We start from the raw sequence: 27,135 nt of genomic DNA, 5'->3' as shown, positions 1-27,135 counted from the left end.
TGTTGGTCGCTGGAGTCACTAAGAGAGGATGGGGGTAGAGACACCTTACCCTGTGATTCCGGAATCTGCGGTTCCGGAATCTGCGGTCCTGAGTGTGGAACCGAGTCTAGATCCGGGGTGCACGGACCCCCTGGAACATCTGGTATAGCACACTGACCCGGTGCAGCCACAGCATCGCAGCTGTCCATTTTGATCAATGTAGCTTGAAAATCTTGCGGTTCTAGAGCAAAGTCTAGTACCGTGGTTAGAGCGCCCGGGCCCTCTGAAACCTCCGTGGTTGCGCAAGTGGGGTTAACAGCATCGATCCCCCGGTGGAGAGGTCAATTGCACCTTTCTCTGCTGGTTCCTGGCTCTAGAACCGACTCTGGAACCGCGGTTAGAGTGTTCGAGCCGTCCGAATCTTCTGTGAGGGGGTAAATTGATTACCTGCATTGACCGGTCCAGTATTGAAGTCGATCGCCTCTTCCTCTGCGGTTTCTGTAGGCTGCAGCAGCTTGGGAAGCAGGTACTGTGCCCCACAGCAGGCACACTGGGGTCCCCAGGTCAATGCACTGAATGGACAGTCACACTTGGTACTGACACATTGTATGCACACCTCCTCGCCCACTTGTGTCATCTGGACATCTATGGGTAGCTGAAATAGGTTGGCGTCCATACCATCATATATACTCAAGCATTTTGTAAGCACGGACAAAGAAGAAAGGGTACATTCACTCCTTGCGCTCGCCAGGTTCTATACAACTGAGGGTGTGTTTCGCTGCACCCCGTACTTTTCTTATAGAGAACAGACATGGCTGATTGCTGCCCAATGTGCTCACTCCCCCTGGTGGAGGAGAGGCCAATCGCACCTTTCTTGGCGGGATCTGGAAACTGTACTCTGCAGCGGGTACACAAGTCATTTCACCACCTGGGAAGTCACAAGTGACACAAGAGTAGCGTAGACACCTTATCCCTTCTATGAACACCTCTTTGTAGTCTAGTAGAAGCAGGTCGGGGTCATAGTTCATACTACCAGACAGACTCAATAAATTTTGTATGCACGGACACAAAAGATTGGGTACGTTCCCCATCGTTGATAGCCAGGCTCCATACACTTGAGGGTGTGATTTACTGCATCTTATACTTCTATTATGAAGAACAGAATCTGCTGACTGCAGTTCCTCGTACACTCTCCACTTGTGGTCAAGCGGAGATGGGGCACATTCTACAAGGGAGTGGTCCTGGCTTGGCGCCACTCAAGTTGTGGGGGCGGAGCTCTGGTTTTCCCGCCAGTCCTGGACAGATTTTTGCAACATTTTTCTGTGCAGACTGGCAGTCAGCACATGTGCTCTCCTGACTTGGCAGGGGACGCCATTTTAGGTGTGCCCCCCAATTAATATTCACAAGGAAAAGATTCTCCTGCCTTGAGGGCACAAACATGGTGGAAATTTAGATGCACAAATTGACAAAAAAATATAGGGCACCCCAGGTCTGAGACCTCCAAAATGTAACAGTTATTCCCCCCCCCCAATCGCAGATAGGGACAATGTGGGGAAATCTACATATGTTACAGTGTGGTGCAATACCTGTTAGGCTCACAGGAGGCCTGAACCTCCGCCACTGGGAGCCTGGGGTGTATCCTGGAACGTATGCTTACAGCGCCTCCAACTGTGCAGGGATTCCAGGTGTATAAAATGACCCCTGACACAGGACCCACAAATAGGAGACACATACAAGGAAGTATATATGTAACTGTTTACTATATGGGCAAAACAATAACATCACATCACATCATATCACATATAGCAACACAGCCGTGTTACCCTCTGCCATTAGCTGGCAGCTATAACCTTGCCCCTAACTGGGCTATACCTTTACACCCCTTCCCAACCCCGTGTCCAAAGAGTCCAAGCCCACTCAAGTGTGTGAACAGGCCTGTCACATGTGAGGAGCAAGTTAAAGTTGGTGCACGTGTGGAAGGTTGTAAATACTTACCCAGGTGTCCCTACACCTGGGTGTCTTCGCAAAGGGTCTACCGGCGCCGCTTGGTCCAGCGCTGATCTGTACGTGGGACAGGGTCCAGCCGGACGTTCCACCATAAGGACAGTCTCTGGATCAGCAACACAGCTTACAGGAACATGCAGCAAACCCTTTCACTGGGTCCCTGCACTAAGGAACATGGTCTCTCCCTGCTCTAAGGAACTACACAGGGTCTCTCCCTGCTCTAAGGGACTACACAGCGTCTCTCCCTGCTCTAAGGAATTACACAGGGTCTCTCCCTGGTCTAAGGAACTACACAGCGGAAGGGGGCACAGCTTACCTAAGGGCCTGTTCCTATGACCACCCACCCTCACTAGTGGGGAGTCAGGGCCTCAGCTCTAGCCTGGAGATTTCTGGCCTAGGGCAGAAGCTCGCAGCTGTCTGCCCCCCTTCCTTCCCCCACTGTCTCCTTAGTCTGACTGACTTCCAGCACATTGCCCATACAATGTATCCACTCTCTGCAGGGGAAACTGCAAACATTATTGGCTGCCTGCAATCATCTGACTCACCTGCCTCTAAGCCTGCTGGGAGTTGTAGTCCCCTCTGGGGCTTTTCCCTATGTGGACCGCATGGGCGTCTCTCTAATGGCCGCCCCTCTTGTCCTACCTGCGCCTGCGCTATCCTAATGGCCGCCGTGCCACTTCCCTGCGCATGCGCAACCTCTAGGGGGCCTTCATGCCTCCCTACACACCCCTTCGCTACATGCAATGGTCGCCGCGGCTGCAAACGCGCACCGCGCATGCACACAAGATGGTGACGCCCTATCACCGATGTCGCCGGGAGCCCCTGCAGATGCCCGATACGGTGCGGGGGTACCCGCTACTCAGCGCAGGTGAGGAGGGCCAGGGGGGACCCTGCTACACAATTATATGGGAAACCAGGGGAAATCTCATTGCAAAAAGGAACACCAGATTTATCTAAAAGAAGGAACGCTGTTAAAAACAAATGCAGTTTTTTCTTTGAGAAATCTGGTCAGATTTTTCTGTACTGGGCTTTGCAGTCAGGAGATGTTAATAAATAACCCCACATGCTCAAATAAATGTACAGTATCATAAATCACCTTGTCTATATTGACCTTTACAGTCATTGTTAAAAATGGATCCCTATATGAATTTGGCAGTCACTGGGATTTGACCCTGCCTCATTAATGCCATTGTAATTTACAAATACACTGGGGGTCATCTATCAAAGTCCCACAACTGCAATTTGTTTTATTGATAAATTAGCTGCAGTTTCTGTGCCCCATTTTTGCAACCTAGAGACCTTTAAAGTTACCCCCAACTGAGCCTAATGTGCAAAGACCAATATTTACTAGAATTTATGTTAAACAGCTAAAAAAATACCTCAATATATATAATTTTTTTGTGGTGTATTAGCATTTTAAAATCTATAAGGATAAATCCTTTCGTGTATAAATGAGAGCAGGCTCTCACTGTGTTAAATTACTATAGTTGTATACCGAGTGCCAGAATCAAAGATGGACGGTAATCCTATAGGAAAAGGGCAGTCGCCGCAGCTTCACTGAAAGTCACGTGCGGGCGGTGACGCGTCTTTTGTGCGACGCACAGTGTTAGCACGCTGCCTGCCCCAGTGTCGGGGTGCGGAAGGTTGATGCTGTGTTTTCAGCGGCGGTGTCATGTCAGGGACCCAAGTGGAGCGACCTGTTCCGGCAGCAGAGCCTGGGATGGCGGTGTCACTTCCTCAGAAGCGCTATTACAGGCAGAGAGCGCACTCTAACCCCATGGCCGATCACACCTTCCTGTAGTGAGTGTCTGTCACTGAGCAGCAGGCTCCATGCTGTGGGGTGTGCTTGGGGTCAGGATGAAGATTACTAGGAAAGTGGGGTGCCCACCTGTGCAAACATTTCCACTTGTGGTACAGAAGCTCATACAAAGAGTGAACATCTACGTACACCTATGCAGTTTATAAGTGGTTGCTTCAAGTTAAGATGGAGAAGAGGACTGAAGGTGGATTTAGGCACGAGTACATGTAAATATTTGGTGTTATGGCAAGCCATGTTACTTTATGATGGCACAAAATAAGACATGGGGTTTAACATTATAGGACATATCCTAATCCTAATGGACACTTCATCAAAGTTAACTAGCTTCAAAACGGGAAACTACAATATTTATTAAAGACAGAAACTTGGTGGTGGTTTTGTTTTCCCTTTCGAGTTCCCATTACAGTGATTCTGTTCAAGTATTATGCAAGTAATGGTTCAAATTCCTTACAGCAGCAATTGCCCCAAAAAAGGGATTACAGCAAACTACCTGAACCAGGCGTTGTTGAAATTTTTTGGGGTCCTCTCAGTAAAAAGGATCTTTTTTTAAATTTCTTTTAGTAACCCTCCCCCCCCTTCCCCCCCACACATAAAACTACAAACTTTCAATTGGTCACAATTTGAAAGCTGCGATGTCACGGCTCTCTTGGACAAAGCAGCAAACTCTGACCCATTTCATGTAGCAGTTTTGTGTCTGGTTACCAAATATACTCGCCTCGCGGTCGTGGACAACCCTTCATTAGGGGGGGAGGAGGCGGCGGGACCGCTGCTTTAATGTGTAACAAGCCTATAACAGGCATTTAATTAAAAGGATACATATTTATCCCCACTGATGTTGCAAACACTTTATATTTCTCTACCACCATTAGTGCATTTTAACACCACTTCAGTTTGAAAGTAAGTGACTATTTGCATGAATTTTGGCATTCAACATCATACTTTAACAATGAGTTTTGACGCAGAAGTGCTCTGAAACCTATATAGATATTGTTAATGTTTTGGGGCTCCGTGTTCTTTATTTCCACAGCCCAATGAAACCTGAAGAAATGGATTGGTCGGAATACTACCCTGATTTCTTTAGCCCAAAGACCCATGATTGTCTCCATGATGACTCCAAGGATTTGGTCCAGGAAGCAAAGCAGGGACACCAAGTGGAGTTTGCAGACATTGGCTGTGGTTACGGTGGTCTGCTAGGTATATACATTACATGTTTCTATGCTTGGGGTATTGGAGGGGCAACATAACATTTGTAACTTTAGTGGGATTGGCTATCACATACCCCCATAATTCAAGTAAATAATCAGAATATCGTGTACAATGGGTCATTTCCATATAATTTTATCATTTAGTTTTTGTACAGAACTGACGGGTTACACACAGCGGTTCTTTTTGCTAGTGCACGCACTTAACAATGTAAAATAACCCAAAGCCTATTATTTCAATTTCTGGTGGCTCCAGGTACAAGTGACTAAACTCCTGGTACCTGTAGGTTGATTGTAAGATCCTTTTGGGCAGGAATTAATTTACAGTACCTGTTTTAAACTTGTACAGAAACTCACATAATATACATAATTTTTAGAATGAATTTTTTCTGTAGTAGTGCAGTTAAGGGTCTGACACCAAATGTTAATATGCAACTCCTTAATGGAATGGGACATTTTGGTTGCGGCTGTTTCGCCATGACAAAATGGCTGCTGGCGCTTTGGCGCGGCAAATCCACTGCCGGATGCTTCTGAGGTAAATTTAATTACGGTTTAGTGTAGGGGGTCAATTTAAGGGGTTTTAGTGCTTAGGGTAGGGGGTTCACTTAATGGGTTAAGGGGTAAGGATGTGTCACAGCGAAATGGCCGCAACTAAATGTCCTAGTTCGCTAAATGACCTAGTTCGCTAAATGAACCCCCACCACCTCACCTTTTAATTATTTTTTTATTATATAAAGCCTGCAAGCCATTATAATTTACTAGTTCGTTCTAATTTCTGTTAAATGCCATTTATAAATAGGAAAGCAGTCTTGGATTGTTGACTTGGAAATGTAATAATCCAATTCCCAAATGTGAGTACATTGACAATTGTTTACGTTTTAAACACACATTGGATTAGACATACTGCACCAGATTCTCTCGGGTATCCTGAAAGAAGCTGTGCTCTATAGTCTGTTTGAATTGGGAATGTGCTTTGGTAATATTGTCCTTTGCTTGCTAAACTTGCACTGTGTGTGTGTGTGCGTGAAACACATAAAATGTGGCATTCAAGTGTTTAAATTGTGTGAAAGCGCTAAACAAAAAATCTGTTGTGTGAATTACCTAAATATAGACGTGTTTCCAATTAAATGAACAAGGGGGTGAATCAGCTTAGGCTGTAGGCGAGTGTACAACAAGTGAACATAAAATTATGAAAAGTCACTCCGTGAAAATAGTCTGCAGGTGTGACAAGTCCACTTGTGGTGTGGACTCCACATCGCAAACCTATAAGAAAGCGAAAGAGAAACAGAGCGCACAACCACTCCTAGTGTAGTAGATAAATATATATTGGCAGTACAAAGGGTGAGTATTGCACGTGCAGAAATAAAGTAAAAAAGCATTTGACAGAAGCACTCTGCCTGCCCACCGTGGGATCCCAGGAACACCTATCGGTAATTGGCTTCTCGATAAGCTGTTTTTTGTCCATGGATTCAAGCGTTGTGGCCAGCAGGAGAAATTCTTTCATCCGAAAAAAGTCCACAGTAACCGCTGTATGTCAGTGTATGGCACTAGCTCACCTAGGTGACGTCAGAACTCCAACAGACAGCCCACTAGGACGGATATTTCTAGCTATCCATGTCCTTAGCTGAGCAACCTCTTAGGATGTGTATTCCCAGGGAGCCAGCACTGTCACTGGACAGGTAAAGGCCAGTTTAATGTCAAAACAACAATGAGGCAAATTGATGTATCCTATGCGTTTCGTAGCGTACCCAATGCCACTTCATCAGGGATCTGATTCCCTAGTACATAATAAGTATAGAATGTGAGTTAAGTGTGGTGTAATAAATGCTTATTAACCCTTTGCTTTGATTTTCTTGCAGTTGAGGTTTCTGCTCTGTTTCCAAACACACTCATGCTGGGCCTGGAGATCCGAGTGAAGGTGTCTGATTACGTGCAGGACCGGATCAAGTCATTGAGAGCTTCCCATCCTGGCCAGTACCAGAACATCGCCTGTATCCGTAGCAATGCCATGAAGTACCTGCCCAACTTCTTCAAGAAGGCCCAGGTACTGTGTGCATAGGGAAGAATAAACCTTCCTGCAGTATTTACTACTAGGAATGTAATCCCCACTTACTACACTCTTTTTCTTAGCCAGAGAGCCATGGTGGTTTTGTTTTTATGTGGCAAAAACCATGTATGCAACGCCCCCTTTTAAAAAATAAAAATATTTTTATAGAATATATGGAACGTGACAATGCAGCATAGTTATAAAAATATATAGAATAACCTAAAGGGAGGGGATCCTGCCGGAGTGTTGTGCAATCTAATTGGGAAAGTGTCACACAATGTAGGAGTTAACTCTAGTAATTTAGTGCTTAAAAAAGGGAAAATAACTACTCTTGGTAACCTGGTGGAGTAGTTTTTGTGTAACTGTTATTCTATTAATAAAGAGAATTTAAAAATGTTTATAGATGTGTTTTAATTACATTTTATAAGTCTCCTTATTTGGTCCCCTTTTCATATGTATTATCGTTTTTAACTCTAGTGTTTTCCAGTCTTGTGGTGGTTTTTGCATTTTCCTTTGAGAATTTACTTATGGAGTGATCTATCTTTGAAAGGTGATGCCCAACTCGTGTTAAACCATTTACATTTTGGCAAAAATTAAAGAGGACTGAAGGAAATTCGTTGGATTCTTGACATATTGGCAAAAACAAAATATCTGAGTGTGCTGCATGTCTTCCACAGGTTCAGAAACCTGGTTCATTTACCCTTTCATCACACCGCAGATGAGGATTCTGGGAAATGAACAGATGAGTGCAAGCACTCATGGGTATTTTATATTTATAGTGTTCGGCTCTCTTACGTCTCTACCCACCATAACCTAAAACTCAAACTGATCAGTTAAAAAGGAATAAACATCTGCCTTTGAGTGAGCCTACTGTTTTTTAGCCCTTGATTTTATACTTGCTCCAGCTGTGCGCGTGCGACCTTGTGATGTCGCACGCGCGAAACTGGCACTGCAGGTGGGAGGTGTGGCGGAGGCGTGGCCATGAAGTCACGTGAGCGGTTCACCCTCATTGGCTGAACCGCTCACGTGATGTGGCAATATCAATTTCAGATGCCAGCTCAAAATTCACGCGCTTTGGCGCGTCAATCTCGCACACCGTGTGCGCGCGCTCATTTGAAAACATTAATTTGTTTTGGTGTGGCACGCGCACTGCTATTATAATCGCTGCTTTAGCTTGGCTGTATAAGGCTGCGCTTATATTGCCGCCGACGCGTGCGCTTATAGTAAGCGCGGCGCGAATCTTTAAAGTTGGTCAAATTTTATTTTTCAGAGGTTGTTGCCACATGTGACAGCCTCGGAACCAATGAAAAACCTGGTCGCGACGTCGCCGGACAGCGAATTACAACTTTCACTAGCAGCGACGGGTAACGTCACGGGCACCATAAGCTCGGCCTACGTGGTTTCATTCAGCAGATACAAGTGTAGAATACATATAATAAAGTGGCTAAGAAAGTAGAAGTGTATATTTGTATGTCACTAACCAGAGAGAGAGAGAGAGACCCTATCAGCCAATGAAACACCCCCTCCCGTAATAGCCACGCCCCCCGCTCCTGCTCTAAAAAATGTTGCAGGACAGCGATCGCTCATATTTGGAGAGCTGGTGACATCACCACTCTCCAAGCATGAGCGAGCTCAGCAGCAGCGTGGACTCAGCCTTACTCTCTGATATGCTCACTTCCGGTTTGGCAAGACATTGGAAGAAGACACCCAACGCGTTTTGTCAGATTGTGTTCTGTTCGTCCAATCAAAAATGCATTACAGGTTATTGAAATACAGATTACAAACAACTAGGCTTACATTGTAGAAAAAAGAGGGAATAAACCCAATGTAACTGATGCTACCAAAATCACATATATAGTATGCTTAATAATGATGAACCACAATCCACAAAAATCCATAGGGCAACTCACTATTAATGAATGATATATAATGTCATGAGAAGGGTAATAGACTAACCCTGGGTGGGGGGCTATTGAGCAGAATGAAGCTAGAAGCACGAAATGAAGTGTCCGCAAACACCTCACTCATGAAACAAATGAAACTGCAAACTGCTGCCATTACCCTGCCCGGTGTCTGGTTGATCCTCACGATCGATTGCCACACAGCTCAGAAGCCGTTTTCTTGAAGGAATGAAGAGCTTGTGTAGCCAGGAATCCAGTAGGTAATGTGCTCCGGCGCGTCTCCACAAACGAGGGGGTGGCGTCACACCTCACGCCGACCAGACATCCGTGTAGACCCTCTTCAGCCGGTTCCAAACCGGCGGGAGCCGACGATGCTCCCGGCATTCAGTGCGCTCCGGCGCGTCTGCACACTCGTGGGGGTGGCGCCAACATTCAAACTGGAGAAGATGATAGTGAGAAGCCTGCTCGTGCTCCAGCCGTTGATAAACAGGAACAAAAATAGGGTGGTGGCGGTCACTGCAATATAGGAGCTCAGCCAAAAGTGAATAAAATAAAATCAGCTTTAATGAGTTACATGCTGCACATCACAGAGAAAAAAACCACACTGACGCGTTTCGTCCCGAAGTGGGACTTTATCAAAGAGTAAAACACTATCACATGGATTCCCTTAAATAGGTGGTGACTCAATCCAATTGGACCTTCTAAAACAGAACCTGCTATTAACAATCAGCAATCAGACTAGTACACTGATAGCTGTAATGGAATATAGCCCATTACAGCTATCAGTGTACTAGTCTGATTGCTGATTGTTAATAGCAGGTTCTGTTTTTTAGAAGGTCCAATTGGATTGAGTCACCACCTATTTAAGGGAATCCATGTGATACAGTGTTTTACTCTTTGATAAAGTCCCACTTCGGGACGAAACGTGTCAGAGTGGTTTTTTTCTCTGATGTGCAGCATTTAACTCATTAAAGCTGATTTTATTTCATTCACTTTTGGCTGAGCTCCTATATTGCAGTGACCGCCACCACCCTATTTTTGTTTAGGCTTACATTGGCTACCAGAACCTACTGTAAAATGGTCTAAAATATCCTTTCTGAAATGTATTTAGTTTGTTGATTATTCTCAGCTGCTGTCCGCATAGAACATAAGAAAATGAGCTACTTGCTGTATGTGTCTATTCAATATGCGTCAGTCATTGTCAGGCATTTGAATGTGGCTTAATGGTCCGCGTCCTCTTTGATGATGGCTTCACAGCGTATTTATTAGGAACCATAGAAACTGACGAGAGATTACATTTATTTCCCAAATCTACAAGCCCTGAAGCTTCATTAAATAACCCTTTGTCCCTTTTCCACAAGATACACTATTTCTTTGACTTATTAATATCCTTTTAAAACCTTCATGTTTAGAGTACAGTAGCTTGTCGAGCGATTGTGCTGCGATGCAGTTAAGTGTATCGAGCGTGTTGGCTGTAAAACTCCTGTGTTGGCTGAGTCTTGTAACATGGCATAATATTATAAGCTGCGAATAACTTGGAACTTCACATTAAAATGTTACTACAGTACTTTAGTTTTTGCTGTGCACTAAAGGGTTTTTATGTGAAAATGATGTAAATTCCCAGGAAATCTGAGGTATTTTGTGGTTACATGCACACCTCAATTACACAACAAGCACGTCTGCATTGTGCTAATCACTGCTTGTGATGTGACGTGGGAGAGTAATGAAGACCCTTCTATTTCTTCTCCGACTTCTATTTGCAGTGACAGTCAGGATAGCGTCATCTGGTTACACTTTCTGAAATGCCACATTGCTACCAGTTATACATCCCAACAACATTAAAGCTCGGGATGTCACACATCATAGGCAAATCCTGGAATAATAATCTTGATTTTGTTTTTTTGTTTTTAATCTGTTCTGTATTATTAGATGATACTTACTGCATTAAAAAATATATATTATTATTCAACTCTTAATGCAATTTTTAATGAGTTTTAATATACTGAGCATCCTTTGCTTTCTATAGCAGGCGTTGGCACACCTCGCCAGCAGTGCAAGATCTTTGCAACACCTTGTTTGTAATAATTTGTTGCTAATATTCCCAGCAGTTTGAGCTGCAAACTGTAACAATAGATAATGTTATACAGCTAAACCCCGTTATAACGCGGTCCTCGGGGTCCACCCCGAGACCACCGCGTTAGTAACGGGGTCGCGCTAATTTTTTTTAAAAAAAATGGCCGCCGCGCGCCTGATCGGGAGGGAGGGAGTTAATTAATTAAATAAATAAATAAAAAAAAAGTTTTAAAAAAATGGCGGCGATTCATCCCTCCTCCCTCTCCCTCTCAGCCCCCTCCCTCCCTCTCAACTCCCCCCCCACCCCCGAGGTATGCCCCCACAGGGCAGTGCCCCTCTCTGGGTGCAGGAGGGTGGGTTACATGTCAGCCGCACGTTGTACTCACGGTCACAAGTACAACGCTGCAGAGGCTGCAAAATGGAGACGGAGCCCCCAGGAGGAAAGCTGGGACCGGAGCCAGATGCTGCTAGAAGCAAAGCATTCTGGGAGTGGACGGGGCTGCCTCTGTCCAGCCTCATCTGCCCCTCACAGGGAGGGGGGATCCCCCATAGAGACCTGCCCCCCTCACTCCCAGCCAGGGCAGAGGGGTGACCCCAAAACAGAGACCTGCCCCCTCCCAGCCCCCCTCCCTCTTCCTCCCAGCCTCCTGGTTTTGCGGTGCGTGGCAACGTGTGTCTGTGTCCTCCCAGCCAGATCTGCTGCTGCTGCTGCTGCAAGAGGGAGGGGGGGGGGTTGGGCTGCTGACATGTGAGTTCTGCTGACATGTGAGGGGGGGGGGGGGGTGTTCTGCTGACATGTGAGGGGGGGGGATGGGCTGCTGACATGTGAGGGGGGGGTGAGCTGCTGACATGTGAGGGGGGGGGGTGGGCTGCTGACATGTGAGGGGGGGGTGGGCTGCTGACATGTGAGGGGGGTGGGCTGCTGACATGTGAGGGGGGGGTGGGCTGCTGACATGTGAGGGGGGGGTGGGCTGCTGACATGTGAGGGGGGGGTGGGCTGCTGACGTGAGGGGGGGGGAGTGGGCTGCTGACATGTGAGGGGGGGGGGGTGGGCTGCTGACATGTGAGGGGGGGGGGGTGGGCTGCTGACCTGTGAGTGTATTGTGAGGGCTGTGTGCAGTGAGTGTGTGCAGTTTGTGTCAGTGTGAGCAGTGTGTGTGCAGTGTGTGTCAGTGTGAGCAGTGTGTGGCAGTGTGAGCAGTGTGTGTGCAGTGTGTAGTGTGAGCAATGAGCAGTGTGTGCAGTGTGTGCAATGAGCAGTGTGTGTGCAGTGTGAGCAATGAGCAGTGTGTCAGTGTGTGCAGTGTGAGCAATGAGCAGTGTGTGTGCAGTGTGAGCAATGAGCAGTGTGTCAGTGTGTGCAGTGTGTGTGCAGTGTGAGCAATGAGCAGTGTGTGTGCAGTGTGTCAGTGTGTGCAGTGTGAGCAATGAGCAGTGTGTGTGCAGTGTGTGCAGTGTGAGCAGTGTGAGCAGTGTGAGCAGAGTGTGTAGTGTGCAAAAAAATTTTTTTTTTTTTTTTTTTTTTTTAAAACGGGAGCCACGGGAAAACCACGTTATAACCGAATCGCGGTATAGCGAGGCGCGTTATAACGGGGTTTAGCTGTAGTAATATAAGAATACATTGTAGCTGCTGAGTTACACTGACTGTAGAATTGATTGAAACTGAAAGGCGGCCATGTAGTGAACCCTGTGAAGCAGGATCTTTGCTAATCGATCATGGGAGAACGAATTGATTGGCAGCTTGGGTAATTCGTTTTCAGTAAAGGTAATCAAAGGATGCATATATTTAAAACATAACAAAAAAACCTTTGCTTCCTTAAGTCAGTGGCAATATTACAATGTCCTAGTAATGACCTGCACTGAACTGCGAGATTTCCAGAGCACATGTTATTTAACACCTTTTATTAATAATAAACATAGAGCCAGTGTAACCTTAACCCTTGGATGGGTTGTAAACCAGTAGATCTGGGTTCAAAGCTTTATTTCTATAATTTCTAGCAACTCTTTTGTTTTGGGGGGGGGGGGGGCACTGTGGCAGAGATGGTCTAATTTATACGTGCAAGGGGCAAGTCTGTTGGAAAATAATCTCAAATCGCTTTTCTTCTAGCTGAGCAAGATGTTCTTCCTGTTTCCTGATCCTCACTTTAAGAAGACCAAGCACAAATGGAGGATCATCAGTTCTGCTCTCCTGGCAGAATACGCCTACGTGCTGCGTGTAGGGGTGAGTGCGCAGAAAGTGAGCTCTGCCTAGTAACAGTAGTCACACTGTAACCTGGCTGGTAGCAGTCTGAGCAGCAGTTACTGTAAGTAACAGATGTGCGCGATAGTCACTGGGCTTCCTGCTCAATAAGCAGTCCTGCTGTGCACCTCTACATAAGATGTAAGAATGTACAGCTTTAAAGCTGGTGTCTTTCACACACCCACAGGATTATATGCGCTTTAATGTGTGCATATACTGTATGAAAAAAGTTATTTCATGTATTTTTTTTTTTCACATTGAGAAATTCTCAATTTGTGTACTATTCAGGATAAATTTCTCTTACAAATTGTGGATGTCTTTAAAAAAAAATGTAGTTTATGACTCCATCCTGATCACGGTCACTCAGCAATTGCTGCATAATTATGACTCTAGGAAAAGTAGCAGGCTGTAGTGTATTCTGTAATATTTTAAGGGAAAAAAAATATATATATTTTTTTACTTGAACAAGGAAAAAATATATAACTTTTTTTTTTTTTTTTTTTTACAAATGCATCATTCTAAACAAATAAAGAGCCAAAATGTAATCTAGGTTTAGAAATATTGCAGAATTATTGCACTTTTTTTGTAACGTTGATATGATCAATAGTTTTTGCAAAATATGGGGTAATATAAAAAAAAAACATAACTATAAAATGCAAGCACAAACAGTATCAAGGTCCAAAAGTCCCTCCAGAGGGGGTTAGTGGATATTCAAAGAGCCCCCAATTAGGATGCACTCATTGCAATATGTTAATTGGGGGCTCTTTCATCGTCCACCCTCCCCCTCTGGAGTGACGTTTTGGACCTTGATGGCGTTGTTTGTTCTTGGATGTGTAATCCCTGTGCTCTGCATTGCAGGGCCTGGTGTACACTATAACGGATGTTGAAGAGGTTCACGAGTGGATGGTGAAACATTTCACAGAGCATCCACTTTTTGAGCGGGTCCCAAAAGAGAAACTGGTAAGTAACCTGAATGCTAAACTCATGTACGATGAAATGCAAGCTAGATTGTGTTTTTGATGGGTTTTCTTTTCCTCAAAAACTTTTTGTTTTCGGTCTGTTCTTCCTCCCATTGAATATCCCTTTCTTAGACACTTCCTTGTAAATGCTGTTCATACATTTCTTCAGCACACTTGTTTCTTTTGTAACTAAGCTAATAAACCAATTCGTTCCAATCCATGTTGTCTGCAGGCAGACGATGTCATTGTGGACAAACTGGGAACATCTACAGAAGAAGGCAAGAAGGTTCAGCGTAACAACGGGCAGAACTTCCTAGCCGTATTTTGTCGTGTAGAGAACCGAACATTCAGGGAAAAAGACTCTTAGTAGTCAGGTGGGGACTATGTTTTAAAGCACGTGCTGCCAGGAAAAGAGACTGGTGGACTAAACAGGATCTGATATGACTGGTCCTCTACTATCTTTGGCCTGTAAGATGTCTATTTAGGAAGTGTACCTAAGATAACAATCTCTAATAGCAAAGTGTAGAGGAGCTACTGTTTAACCCGGTAGTCCTGGAGGGATCAGAAACATCACTTTTTAGAGGTTAAGCAGATTTCTTGACGCTCCACTATGCCGTGATAAAGAACCACTTCTCACTGCACTGTAGGATACTGCTACAGCTGGAATATAGCACGGGTTGCTCTTGGTCCCTTTTTTTTATTTTTTTTTCACACTTCATCCCTAAGAGCCGATTATGGTTTGCAGAATTAGCCCTTAGTTATGACACCATCCGTGTGCGTTTCTAATGTGTTTTGACTTGCAGATATAGGTTTTCCAAGGCTTATGGCATATGCAGTAGTTCAATTCCAATCATATTATGCAGGAGAAACCACAGCTAAATTCTTACCACCCAGTATCCCACCAGTCCTTTCCCTGTTGTCTCGAAAGTTACCATCCGGGGGGAGGGGGGGGTGGTATGGGGCAAAAACAAATTGAACAGAACCCCCCAGATAGCTTTAGGAGCTGCTAAATTCTTCCTTGCCAGAATGACCTTAACAATGTGTTGCAGTCTCCTTGTGATCTCAAAGGGTTTAGACTTTGAAATCGATAACATTTAAAAAATATATATATATTGATGTGCCAGAGGCTTTCTACACATTGTACAGAAAGTTGCTTAATATTCTTTTGAAATTAATAACTTGTATACTTATTACCCCAACATACCCCAAAAGACGCCTCTCAAATGATCAAGAAAGCAATAAAATGCATATTTTTAAATAAAAAGTTCTTAATTTGTTTTTATTTTTATGCTAAACTGAATCCCTAACTACACCTAGATATGTCAAGTAATTGCTGGAAACTTTGGAAATCAAAGAAATACAGAACACACATTTCAAAGCTTTATTTTTTCAATCTGTGCTTTGAGACTGATTTTTATGTACAGTGGCACGTGGATAGTGCTGGTCTGCCATGAATTATCCTGTTATTATTTGTAGCCAAATCACAAACTTCCTTTCAGACTGTAATGACTTGGTAACTAGTATTGTAATAATCATTGTTTGCCATTGAACATAGCATTACAGTACATTCCAAAACCCTTCTGATTTTTCGAACCAAAACGTCAAAAATTATTTGAAGGTGAAACCAGAACACAAGGCCATGTGCCCATCTCTACTGTGGAGTTGAAAACTTTGAAGTGTTTCGCATGATAACTTATTGATTTGAATTTTTCATTTAAAAAAACAAAACAAATTATATTCCGTCAGAACATTAAAATGCAACCTCGACTGTCTCGTACACTTTTACATATGTATGTGAATTGGATTCTGAGTGGTTAAGAAGATAATCACGTTCTTTTAGCACTAAGTTTACGCTTATCTTATTTATATTGCGAGGTGTCATGAGAACATCCCATAGTCTTATCCTGGTACATTATAAACATTGTCCTAAAATAGTGTCGAGTACAATAAATCAGTAGAAAATAGGTAATTAACAAGTAAAACAAAAATATTTAATAAGAACATTTGGCCCGGTGCGGGGGAAGAGAAACCATAGTACCATCTGAATTTGGCATAAAGCCCTATCTAAATATATTGTAACAAGGGTTCCCATATTTTAATACATTTCAATATTTAATTTTGAATGCATATGCTTCCTCCACCATTGCGATATCACACAACCGTACTCTCCAAATGTCAATTGCAAGTTGGCTGGTGGCTTTCCATCCTTTCGCAATTAAACGTTTTACTGCAAGAAACGTGGTGAATTTATTTTTTATTTTTGTGTGTGTGTACGTGTGTGTGTGTACGTGTGTGTACCTGCTACCATCCCAATAGGACAAATTCATGCTCCATTTTGATTAGACGTTTCTAAAAATTAACTCGTGGACAAGTCCACCATCAGTGGAAAAGCCTGCCTTGGAACCACTTTATTAAATCCAGAGTACCAGGAGAAATACTGCATAATGTGACCAGAGATTGATCTATATGATAAACACATTTTTATGTAAATTGGACTAGATTTGTGGATATGCGAATTCTATTCAGATCTGTCCAAAGGTCCAGCAAATCTTGAAATTCTATTTTTCTAATGTCTTGCCGTTGTCAGTCCCATGAAGTAAAAGAATCCCCATATATAATCTAAATATAACCTGCTTTATAATAGTTATAAAATACAATATTTTCCAGAGATTGTGTTTGACAGGAAGGCTTCCATATTGCCAGGTTTTAGATTTGTGATGAATCTGAAATGAATCCTCTCTTTATACACTCGTTCAATTGTTGCATAGACATGACCACATCATTCACAAAAAAATCTTTCAAGTATACAATTTTTACCGATTTCATAATAGATACTAGGTGGTTAAACACAGTTATTAAACTGAGGTTGTACAGTACAACTTTCACCTGAGTATATAGTGCCAAAGAAGTAACTACTCCGTATGTATGTGTACATGTGTACATGTTTATACAAGTATGTAATGGCTGGTCTAGCAAGGCAGTTGTGTCAGAGATGGACTTTATCTGAGTTCTCAGTAAACAGTAGTTCTGAGATTGGGTTATTAACTACAGCTACTTCCTCTTGTTCTACCCAATGAGCACTAGAGGGTCTGTGGTACATATACCCTTTAATAGTGTTTGTGACGGTGAGGGGGTAACCAGGCTCAACAACAAAGGTTAAGCCTGTCTGGTTACCTCTGATCCATGTATTGGTGTTCGGGAGTGTTATCTCTTGAGCCCAGTGATTGTCAATGCAGGTCTGTAAATTATCCGACAAAGAATTTTCTGTGTTTTTACCTTTCCAGGCGTGCCGGCAAGCAGAGATTGCTAGGCTATGAGTTACAAGGGAGGTTTTACAGAGAAAGTCTTGTCAGAATGTGTCTAGGTAGCCGGGTTCCAGAGTTGCTGGATACCCTGAAAATGTACCCGGGAATCAGGTCGAATTCTCTGATACATTGAGACACATTGCTCCGGCAAAATCTCCCCTTCAAAACGCTTGCGTGACTCACCGCTAGGATTCCCTGCTTCAGCACAGCCCAGAAAGGTAAATGGGGTATAGGGATGTCTGGTATCCCTAGAATGGTAAAGGGGTCTCTAGTATAACGGGGGATGCCCAGTTAATGCCCTGATCACCCAGAAACTGGTATAGGGGTTCTGGGGTACTCCAACCATTTATAAGGTTGCAAGGAGTTTTGTATCTAAGTCCGGTATAGTTTGTGGGGAATATGGCTAGTAGGAATAAAAGTGCAAGCTTTTATTCCCAATAGCCATAAGACTTAGAAATGTTAAAGTATATATTTTATTAAACCGGTATGTTTAAAGTGTATATATACTTGTGCCCAGGACATGAGCTGGGAATTCCTGGTACAGGGTTCCGAGAGACCATTTGGCTACCAAGCTTGGTGCCATCAAGTCTGCTTGGACATGAAAGCCTCAGAGTTTGCCAAGGTTTGAAAGACATTTGGGTACCAGAGTTATGCTCATGTCCTGGGCTGAATGGAAGTCCTCGGACAACTATTTGCCCAACCCAGACTTTGAGGAGCCTAACTCAGCGGGTTGCTTCTGCATGACAAGTGGCAGAGGTGCCAGGTTGGTGCATGCCCTTGTCCGATGCCAAAGTCCCGCTTGCCCGGCCTTGATAGACTAGCAGTGCTCTGATTGGCTGGTAGGAGTTCTCCCACGCTCGGATTGGCTGCCGTATTTCATGAATGAACTCTGAAATACTATAAGGATGCCTCAGCCAATCCGGAGAGCAGATTCTAAGCGCGAGAACAGCAGCAGCAGCAGCAGCAGCAGCAGCAGCAGCAAATTCGAATGTACCAAAAGATGCTCAAGGAGAAATAGCAGCACTTCAAAAATGTCAAGTCGAGAAATTTTCTAAGTCCCACTTTTTGTAGCCAAGTTCTGAGAATTGAACATAGCGGTCACAGCTGGGATTTCAAGCCGAAAATAGTTCCGGACGTTTGGAGCTAGGTCACGGTGAATTTATTTCAACTCCTCTGGAGCAGATACAGCGATGGTGTCGGGAACTTCAGGCGTTTTGAGTTGCAGGACGTTTGGGACCAAGTCCCTGTCGACCCAAAAACTTTGTTTTACGTTCTATTTGAACTAGGAAATTCTAATTTTCAACCCCAGACTCAGTGTGGTGTTCTTATGTATTTTGTGTTTCATTTTGCTTAGCCTATTTTAAGTGAATAAATGACAATTTATTTTACCAACTTGTTTTGCACAGTGTTATGATCCGGTATAAAAGGCAGAAGCCCCCTCTCTCTCCCTTCTGCCCCCCCTCTCTCCCTTCTGCCCCCCCTCTCTCTCCCTTCTGCCCCCCCTCTCTCCCTTCTGCCCCCCCTCTCTCTCCCTTCTCCCCCCCCTCTCTCCCTTCTCCCCCTCTCTCCCCCTTCTCCCCCCCTCTCCCCCCTCTCTCTCCCTTCTGCCTCCTCTCTCATCCCCCACCCCTTCTCCCCCCACCACACCACTCCGTTTGCCCCCCCCCACCACCAGCCTGTTTTTCACACCCACTCCCTGCACCAGCCACAGCCCGTTTTCACCCCCCCCCCCTCTGCACCAGCACCAGCCCGTTTTTCACACACCCCCCATGCACCAGCCCCAGGCCGTTTTTCACCCCCCCCATGCACCAGCCCCAGGCCGTTTTTCACCCCCCCCCCTGCACCAGCCCTAGCCCGTTTTTCACACCCCCCCTGCACCAGCACCAGCCCGTTTTTCACCCCCCCCTGCACCAGCCCCAGCCCCAGCCCGTTTTTCACACCCCCCCCCTGCACCAGCACCAGACCGTTTTTCACACCCTCCCCTGCACCAGCACCAGCCCCAGCCCGTTTTTCACACACACCCCCTGCACCAGCACCAGCCCGTTTTTCACACCCCCCCTGCACCAGCACCAGCCCATTTTTCACACCCCCCCCCTGCACCAGCCCCAGCCCGTTTTTCACCCCCCCCCTGCACCAGCACCAGCCCGTTTTTCACACACCCCCCCTGCACCAGCCCCAGCCCGTTTTTCATACACCCCCCCTGCACCAGCCCCATCCCGTTTTTCACACAACCCCCTGCACCAGCCCCAGTCCGTTTTTCACACCCCCCTGCACCAGCACCAGCCCGTTTTTCACACACCCCCCCTGCACCAGCACCAGCCCGTTTTTCACACACACACCCCACCTGCACCTGCACCAGCCCGTTTTTCACACCCCCCCCCTGCACCAGCACCAGCCCGTTTTTCACACCCCCCCCTGCACCAGCTATTCTGAAGCCAGGGCACGTTGGTATGAATGGCTCCCGATAGCATTAACACAGTTCCCTTTTAAATCACTCCAAGTCCTGTAATATTTCCTCCACTTTATTGGGAAAAGGTAGCAGGGTACAGATGCTTGTGGATGGTGTGTATTGGTGATTATTAGTTAGGAACCGGTAAAAAGAGATGGCCTCACCAAGGGTTATAAACAGAGAAAGGTTCTTTACTCACTGTCTCCAGGGTTGAAAAGGAAGTGAGGTGCGGTGTGGGCAAAGGAAAAGTCTAGGAGCAGACCATGTCTGAACAAACAGGAGGGGGGGCAGACTAGCCCATTCTGGTGAGGATCTCAGAGACTGCTGTAGCAGCTCACTGATGTCATGCTCGCAGGCAAGGAGTGCAACATTGTTGCAAGCCACGCAGGCACAGTATGTGTCTGCAGACTCCATGCAGCTGGGAATAAAATCTGACAGGCAGAAACTGCAAAGGAGAGAGGGGGGTGAGTCAGAAATGTGGCTCTTGTTCCATAACACTCCCCGTCTGGTATCTGTAGATACCACTATATGGCAAGCTATGTGGAACATATGTGCAATACATACAACATAACAATATACTGCAAAGGTCCATATTTCCATAGCAATGTGATACCGGCTGGTACCACTGGCATCAAAGTCCTTTGGCCAGGCCTTCCAGTAAGGGAAGCCAGGTGGGTGCGTAGCTCTTGGTTAGCTTGACGCACCACAATGTCTCTTAAAAGTCCACGGCACTGGTAACCAGTTTTTTCCCCATCACAGTCCGATTTGGGCATTAGAAGGATAGTCTCTGTAATGGGTCTTATTGAGGCGGCCTCCTACTCTCATGAGGCCGTCGTTGTCGATGAAGGGATTCAACTTCCAAAGTGGACTGTTTTTGTTAACACTCTTCTTTCCGCAAATGCAATTGATCTCTTCCGCATATGTTTCCCTTTGAACATGACTGAGAACAGTTTCCTTAGCCTTTGTAATTTCCTCTACGGTGCGCAGCTCTTTGCAGATGTGCCAGCCGTGGCAACCGGTAGTTTTACCGTCTGGTGTCTGGCGGAAGGTGGAGGCTATATGCCCGAGATGGGCTACTGCTCGCAGAAGGGCCGTCCATCTTGAGAAGCGTTGGAATCGATGTGATCCGAATGCGTTTTTGTGCGATACATTGGTGAGTACCACGGATACTTGTGGGGGCCTTATCTCCGTATCCTTTTCGGGATCCACGAGTTCAAAATCGTCAACTGGGGTTAGTAGCGTTTCCGCAGGCTGCGCAAGAAACATTGGTCCTGTGAGCCACGACGTATTCTGCAGTTGAGATGCGGGTACTGATCTAGTGGCGTGATCTGCGGGATTTTGCTCTGTGGGCACGTGGTGACATTGTTCTGGTTGGGTTGACTTCCTGATTCTTTCTACGCGGTTAGCTACGTATACGTAGAATCTCCTTTTCTTATTGTAGATGTATCCCAGTACCACCTTGCTATCTGTGTAGAGTTTGACGGCATCTGGTTTGCTGTCCATCTCTTTCTCGATAAGCTCCGCCAGTTCTACTGCTAGCACTGCACCACACAGCTCGAGTCTGGGTATAGTATGGTCAGGTTGTGGCGCCAGCTTAGCTTTGCCAAGGATGAACCTGATGTGGCAACTTCCATCCACGTCCGTGGTTTTTAGGTAGGCCACCGCTGCTATAGCTTTGGTGGAGGCATCTGAGAACACGCAAAGCTCTTTGCTGTGTGCGGCGGTGAGAGATATAGGTGAATAGGGGCGTGGGATTTGAAGTTGCTCGAGGGCCTTCAAGGAGTGTTTCCACGTTTCCCACTCTTTCCGTTTTTTCTGGAGGTAGTGGGGTGTCCCATTCCTGTTTTTCGAAGGACATTTCTCTGAGGAGGGACTTCCCTTGTATAGTGACAGGAGCCACGAATCCTAGCGGGTCGTAGAGACTGTTAACGGTGGACAGGACTCCGCGACGTGTGAAGGGTTTTTCTTCGATGGCTACCTGGAACGTAAAGGTGTCTGTTTTAAGATTCCAGCTTATCCCCAGGCTCCGCTGTATGGGAGGCGTGTCGGTCCCCAGATCCAAATTCTTGAGATCTGGTGCTTGATCATCTGCGTGAAACGCCTTCATCACTGTGGCACTGTTGGAAGCTATTTTGTGCAACCTTAGGTTGGCCTTCGCTAACATCTTTTGTGTCCTCTTGAGTAGATCTACGGCTTCTTCTTCGGTGGGAACTGATTTTAATCCGTCGTCCACATAGAAGTCTCTTTCGACGAAGCTCCTGGCGTCTTTCCCGAACTCTGCTTCTCCGTCTTGGGCTGTTCTTCTGAGGCCGTAGGCTGCCACTGCAGGTGATGGGCTGTTCCCGAAGACATGTACTTTCATGCGGTACTCCGTGATTTCTTTTTCTACGTCGTCATCTTGGTACCACAGGAATCTTAGGTAGTTACGGTTGTCTTCTCGCACAAGGAAGCAGTGGAACATCTGTTGAATGTCTGCGGTTACGGCGATAGGTTCCTTGCGGAAGCGGATCAGCACTCCCAGAAGACTGTTCGTCAGATCCGGCCCGGTGAGGAGAACATCGTTTAGGGAGACTCCCTGATGCTGAGCGCTGGAGTCGAATACCACTCGGATCTGGCCAGGTTTCTGGGGGTGGTAGACGCCAAACGACGGGAGGTACCAGCATTCTTCGCCTTCTTTCATTGGGGGCGCCGACTCTGCATGGCCACTGTGGAAGATTTTTTGCATGAAGGCCACAAAGTGTTCCTTGGTCTCCGGTTTCCTTTGTAGGTTACGGCGGAGCAAAGCGAGCCTAGACATAGCATGGTCTCTGTTGTTTGGGAGGCGTCTTCTTGGCGAGCGGAAAGGTAGTGGGGCCACCCAACTGCCCAATTCGTCCTTGAAGAGCTCCTTATCCATTAACCTCAAGAATTCTTTGTCTTCCATTGATGGCGCCTGTTTGTCGTCGTCCTTTGTTGTCTGGAACACTGTACTCCCTAGGTCATTGGGGTATTTTCTTGTCACAGGCGCGTCTCCGTAGTTCCTTTTGGTCTCCAGCTTCTCGTGGACCTGAAAGTGGTTCGGACAAGGTTTGAAGTGGGATATACGACCGTTTTCCAACAAGTTCGTCTGTAGGGCGCCTACGTTGTCGGGTCCTCGTATCCTGTCTATGCATACTTCTCCAACTACCACCCATCCTAGATCGAGCCTTTGGGCGCTTGGGCCGTTGTGGTCCCCATTTCGCTGTTCGCGGATCTTGTGTGCTCTCATGATGTCTCTGCCAAGTAGCAGCAGGATCTGGGCATCTTCGTCTAGTGGTGGGATATGATCGGCAATGGTTTTTAGATGGGGATGGTGTCGCGCCACGTCTGGCGTGGGGATCTCAGTCCTATCTTCCGCCATGTGATTGCACTCGATGAGTGTGGGAAGGGGCATGCTCACTTTGCCGTCTATTGAGCATATGGTGTAGCCATTCACTCTTCTCCCTGTAGTCTCCATTCGCCCTGCGCACGTTCTGAGAGTGTAAGGAGAAGTACTGTCTTGTATGCCGAACATATCGAAGAATTCTGACCTGACCAGCGATCGGTTGCTCTGGTCGTCGATGATTGCATACATCCGTTTGGCTCTTTGGGGTTGTCCCTCTGGGTGCACTGCTACCAGACATATTTTAGAGCAAGATCTACCGTCGTCTCCTTCTCCGCATACTTCTGTGCATTTGGATGCTACTGACGTCGGGGGGGGTGTGTCTCCCACTTCTTCCTCCCCGCCCTGTTTTGTCGGAGGGTTAGGGGCTTTGCTTGCTTTGGGCTTCATAGCTTCCGGGTGTAGAGCGGCTATGTGCCTGTCGCTATCGCACTCTGTGCATTTCATAGCTTCTTTGCAGTCCTTGAATAAATGAGTTGTGGAAGCACAACATTTGAAACAGGCTCCCCATTCCCTGAGTAGGTTCTTTCGCTCCTCTATGGGTTTCATCCTGAATCCGAAGCACTTGTTAAGTGGATGCGGCTTTTTGTGGATAGGGCATTCTTTGTTAAGGTCCCTTGGTTTTTTGTCCCTGTCGGCCGTCTGGCTGGGACTCGCGTGGGTCGTAGGGGGCACGTCCGTCCTGTGGACCGAGATGGGTGTTCTGGAGTCCTTGCACCTTGCTGTTGACCTTTCGTTCCTCGGGTGGCTGGCGCTGGATGTGGTTTGCGCCCCTAAGACGAAGCTGGGGTCGTTTCTTGTCTTTGCCGCTTCGCAGATGAAGCTCACGAAGAATGAGAATGGGGGGAAGACAACCTGCTTCTCCCTTTTGTATTTGGAACCTTGTGAAAGCCACCTTTCTTGGAGGTTGAAGGGTAGCTTCTCCAGGATGGGTCTCACTCCACGAGCTGAATCTAGGGCGTTGAGACCTATTAAGGAATGGTCTTTCCTTGCGAACTCCAGTTCTTGCAGCAGGTCTCCAAGATCTCGTAACTTCGAGTAGTCTTTACTCGTGATCTTGGGGAAGCTCTCGATTCTTTTGAAGAGTGAATCCTCGACTGCTTCAGGGCTGCCATAGGTCTCTTCTAGCCTTTCCCACACTAGGTCCAGACCTACTTGGGGTTGATGTGCGTTTGCCGTCCGAAGTCTCTGCGCTTGCTCCCTGGATACGTTCCCCAAGAACTTAACTAACAGGTTGAGCTCTTCCCTTGCTGAGAAGTCCAAGCTGTCGATTGCGTCTTTGAACGTGAACTTCCACGTCCGGTAGTTCTCAGGGCGGTCGTCGAAGCTGATGAGTCCTGCGTGCACCAAGTCGCGCCGGATCATGTACTTGGCTATGTCTGTCAGACCTGAGACGTCGGCGCGTTTGCCCCGTTCTGAGGTAGTTGCTGGGACGGTCTGTGCGGTCGCCTCTTCCTTGGCGTGGACGCGTGATGGCTGCTGGCCAGTGTGAGGGGCTGTTTTCTCCCGCGTGGGTGTACCTGGATTACGAGCCTGTTGTGGTGCATCCGTGTGCGCTCTGGCGTGTGGATCACTGTTGCGGCTGTGGCTATCCCAGGCAGCGTGTGCCATTGACGGAGCAGCGTCTTCTCCTCGTGGTCCTAGCGAGTTTTCGTTGTCTGTGGTGTCACTCCCTCCGTGTTGAGATGGTGCGCTGGTGTTTACACTGAAGAGGCTCCTTACGTAGTCTTCAGTGCGTTGGGCTGGATCCTCTGAAGCTATCCGTCTGTACGGTAGCTCCCCGCCGTCCTGTCTCGCAGCTGCTTCTAGGACTTCGGCTTGGGCTATGGCAGCAGCGGCGTCCTCTTCTTTGCTTAGAGCCTCTAGATCCGCGTCTAATTCGGCCTTTCTACGCGCATTGGCAGCGGAGGCGGCCTGCTCCTCCTCTTCTATGCGCGCCCTTTCTGCCCTTACGGCTGCCTCTCTCCGACCATATTCGGCTCTGGCACGTGCGGCCTCTGCTGTGGCTCGCGCCTTGGTAGCGCTCGCGCTTGCGCTAGACGCGTGAGATTGCACTGATCTTGCTGACCTTGATGAGTGTCTGGATGTGCTTGAGCGCTGCGATGCAGTTTCCAGCAAAAGGTCCTTTCTCTGGTCTTCGGCCTCAGTAATAGTGGTCTGCACGAAGCCGTCATGCTCCAGGTCAGTTGCCTCCTGCTGGTCGCGTTCGCTGAGGCTTTCCTCTGTGTTAATTCTTTTTAGGTAGGCGAGATATGTTTGTGACAGCATTTGGTAACGTTTGTGACTTGACCTCAATTGGGCTATAGCTTGCCTAATTTGTTTCTCCTGATCACTAGTGCTTGCAACGTTACATATTTCACGACCAGTGTCCTCCCAGGCCTTCTCTAACCTTTCGCGGTGTGCTTCAATGTCGCTCTCATATTTTTCGCGGGCCTTTTGTGTCAGTGTGACTGTCCGTTTAGGCCTTGCGCCTGCCTGCGCCTGTTGCAGATGCGCAGCGGTCTCTGTGTCTGAGAGATCGCTTTCCTGCGTGATGTCTGGTGAGGCTCTGAGTTCTGCCATGCTGTAGGTGTGTGTAGGCCTTTGCCAGTGCGTGTGGCGTGCGGTCTTTTACCTGTCAGCGATGGGCGTCTGTCTCAGATGATGCCGAGCGGTGTCCTGCAGCGTGCAGCGTTGGGGTAGCTGTACTTACAGATGTCCGTTGGCTCCTCACTGTGGGGCTGAGCAGCGGGTGGACTCAGACAGAGAAAAAGGCAATTAGGTATTGTGAGGGAAGCACTGTTAGTTGCAAGGCTGTGCGCAGTTTGCTGTACAGGCATACCCCGGTTTAAGGACACTCACTTTAAGTACACTCGCGAGTAAGTACATCTCGCTCAATAGGCAAACGTCAGCTCACGCATGCGCCTGTCAGCAAATCCTGAACAGCAATACCGGCTCCCTACCTGTACCGAAGCTGTGCGCAAGAGGGGAGACTATAGAACCTGTTACACATGCGTTGTTTATATCAGTTATGCACGTATATGACGATTGCAGTACAGTACATGCATCGATAAGTGGGAAAAAGGGAGTGCTTCACTTTAAGTACATTTTCGCTTTACATACATGCTCCGGTCCCATTGCGTACGTTAATGCGGGGTATGCCTGTATAAAGCTTGCTGCCCTGTCTGGCAGAGTGAAGCTGCTGCTTGTCCTGGGGTGCAGAGACTATTCTGTATAGCATAGAGTCTTTGAGTAGTAGCTGCTGTGTGATTCCTTTGTGTAGTATTAGCAAAGTAAGGCTGCTCACTGTCTTTGCATAAAGCTGTGGTAGTTTGCTGTGTAGAGGCTTGTGGCTCTGTGTAGCAACGTGCTTGTGCAATGTGGTGAGAGACTGCTGTTTATATATTTGCTACGTAAGCTGCTCGCTTGTATCTTTAGCATAAAGGCTGTGGGTAGCAGCTCCTCTGTGTGTATTTCCCAAGGCACACGGTCCTCTTTTTACTATTCTGAAGCCAGGGCACGTTGGTATGAATGGCTCCCGATAGCATTAACACAGTTCCCTTTTAAATCACTCCAAGTCCTGTAATATTACCTCCACTTTATTGGGAAAAGGTAGCAGGGTACAGATGCTTGTGGATGGTGTGTATTGGTGATTATTAGTTAGGAACCGGTAAAAAGAGATGGCCTCACCAAGGGTTATAAACAGAGAAAGGTTCTTTACTCACTGTCTCCAGGGTTGAAAAGGAAGTGAGGTGCGGTGTGGGCAAAGGAAAAGTCTA

The 27,135-nt window shown here is 46.7% G+C and overlaps 1 protein-coding gene across 2 annotated transcripts; it reads left to right on the top strand.

Annotated features, from left to right (window-relative positions):
- Positions 1-3,576: 3,576 nt before the first annotated feature.
- On the top strand, positions 3,577-16,460 carry METTL1 (methyltransferase 1, tRNA methylguanosine). 2 transcript variants are annotated; one of them, XM_075591601.1, is made up of 6 exons: positions 3,577-3,783; positions 4,830-4,996; positions 6,864-7,048; positions 13,133-13,246; positions 14,123-14,224; positions 14,456-16,460. In XM_075591601.1, the coding sequence occupies exons 1-6, from the start codon at positions 3,656-3,658 to the stop codon at positions 14,588-14,590; spliced, it is 831 nt and encodes a 276-aa protein (XP_075447716.1). In that variant the 5' UTR covers positions 3,577-3,655; the 3' UTR covers positions 14,591-16,460. The 2 variants fall into 2 exon arrangements, with proteins under 2 accessions (XP_075447716.1, XP_075447717.1); XM_075591602.1 differs by having other exon boundaries at positions 3,654-4,008.
- The last annotated feature ends 10,675 nt before the right edge of the window (positions 16,461-27,135 follow it).

This window comes from Ascaphus truei, chromosome 3 (assembly GCF_040206685.1).
Source record: "Ascaphus truei isolate aAscTru1 chromosome 3, aAscTru1.hap1, whole genome shotgun sequence".
Classification (NCBI taxonomy): Eukaryota; Metazoa; Chordata; class Amphibia; order Anura; family Ascaphidae; genus Ascaphus; species Ascaphus truei.
This window is presented reverse-complemented; position numbering and strand designations above follow the sequence as displayed.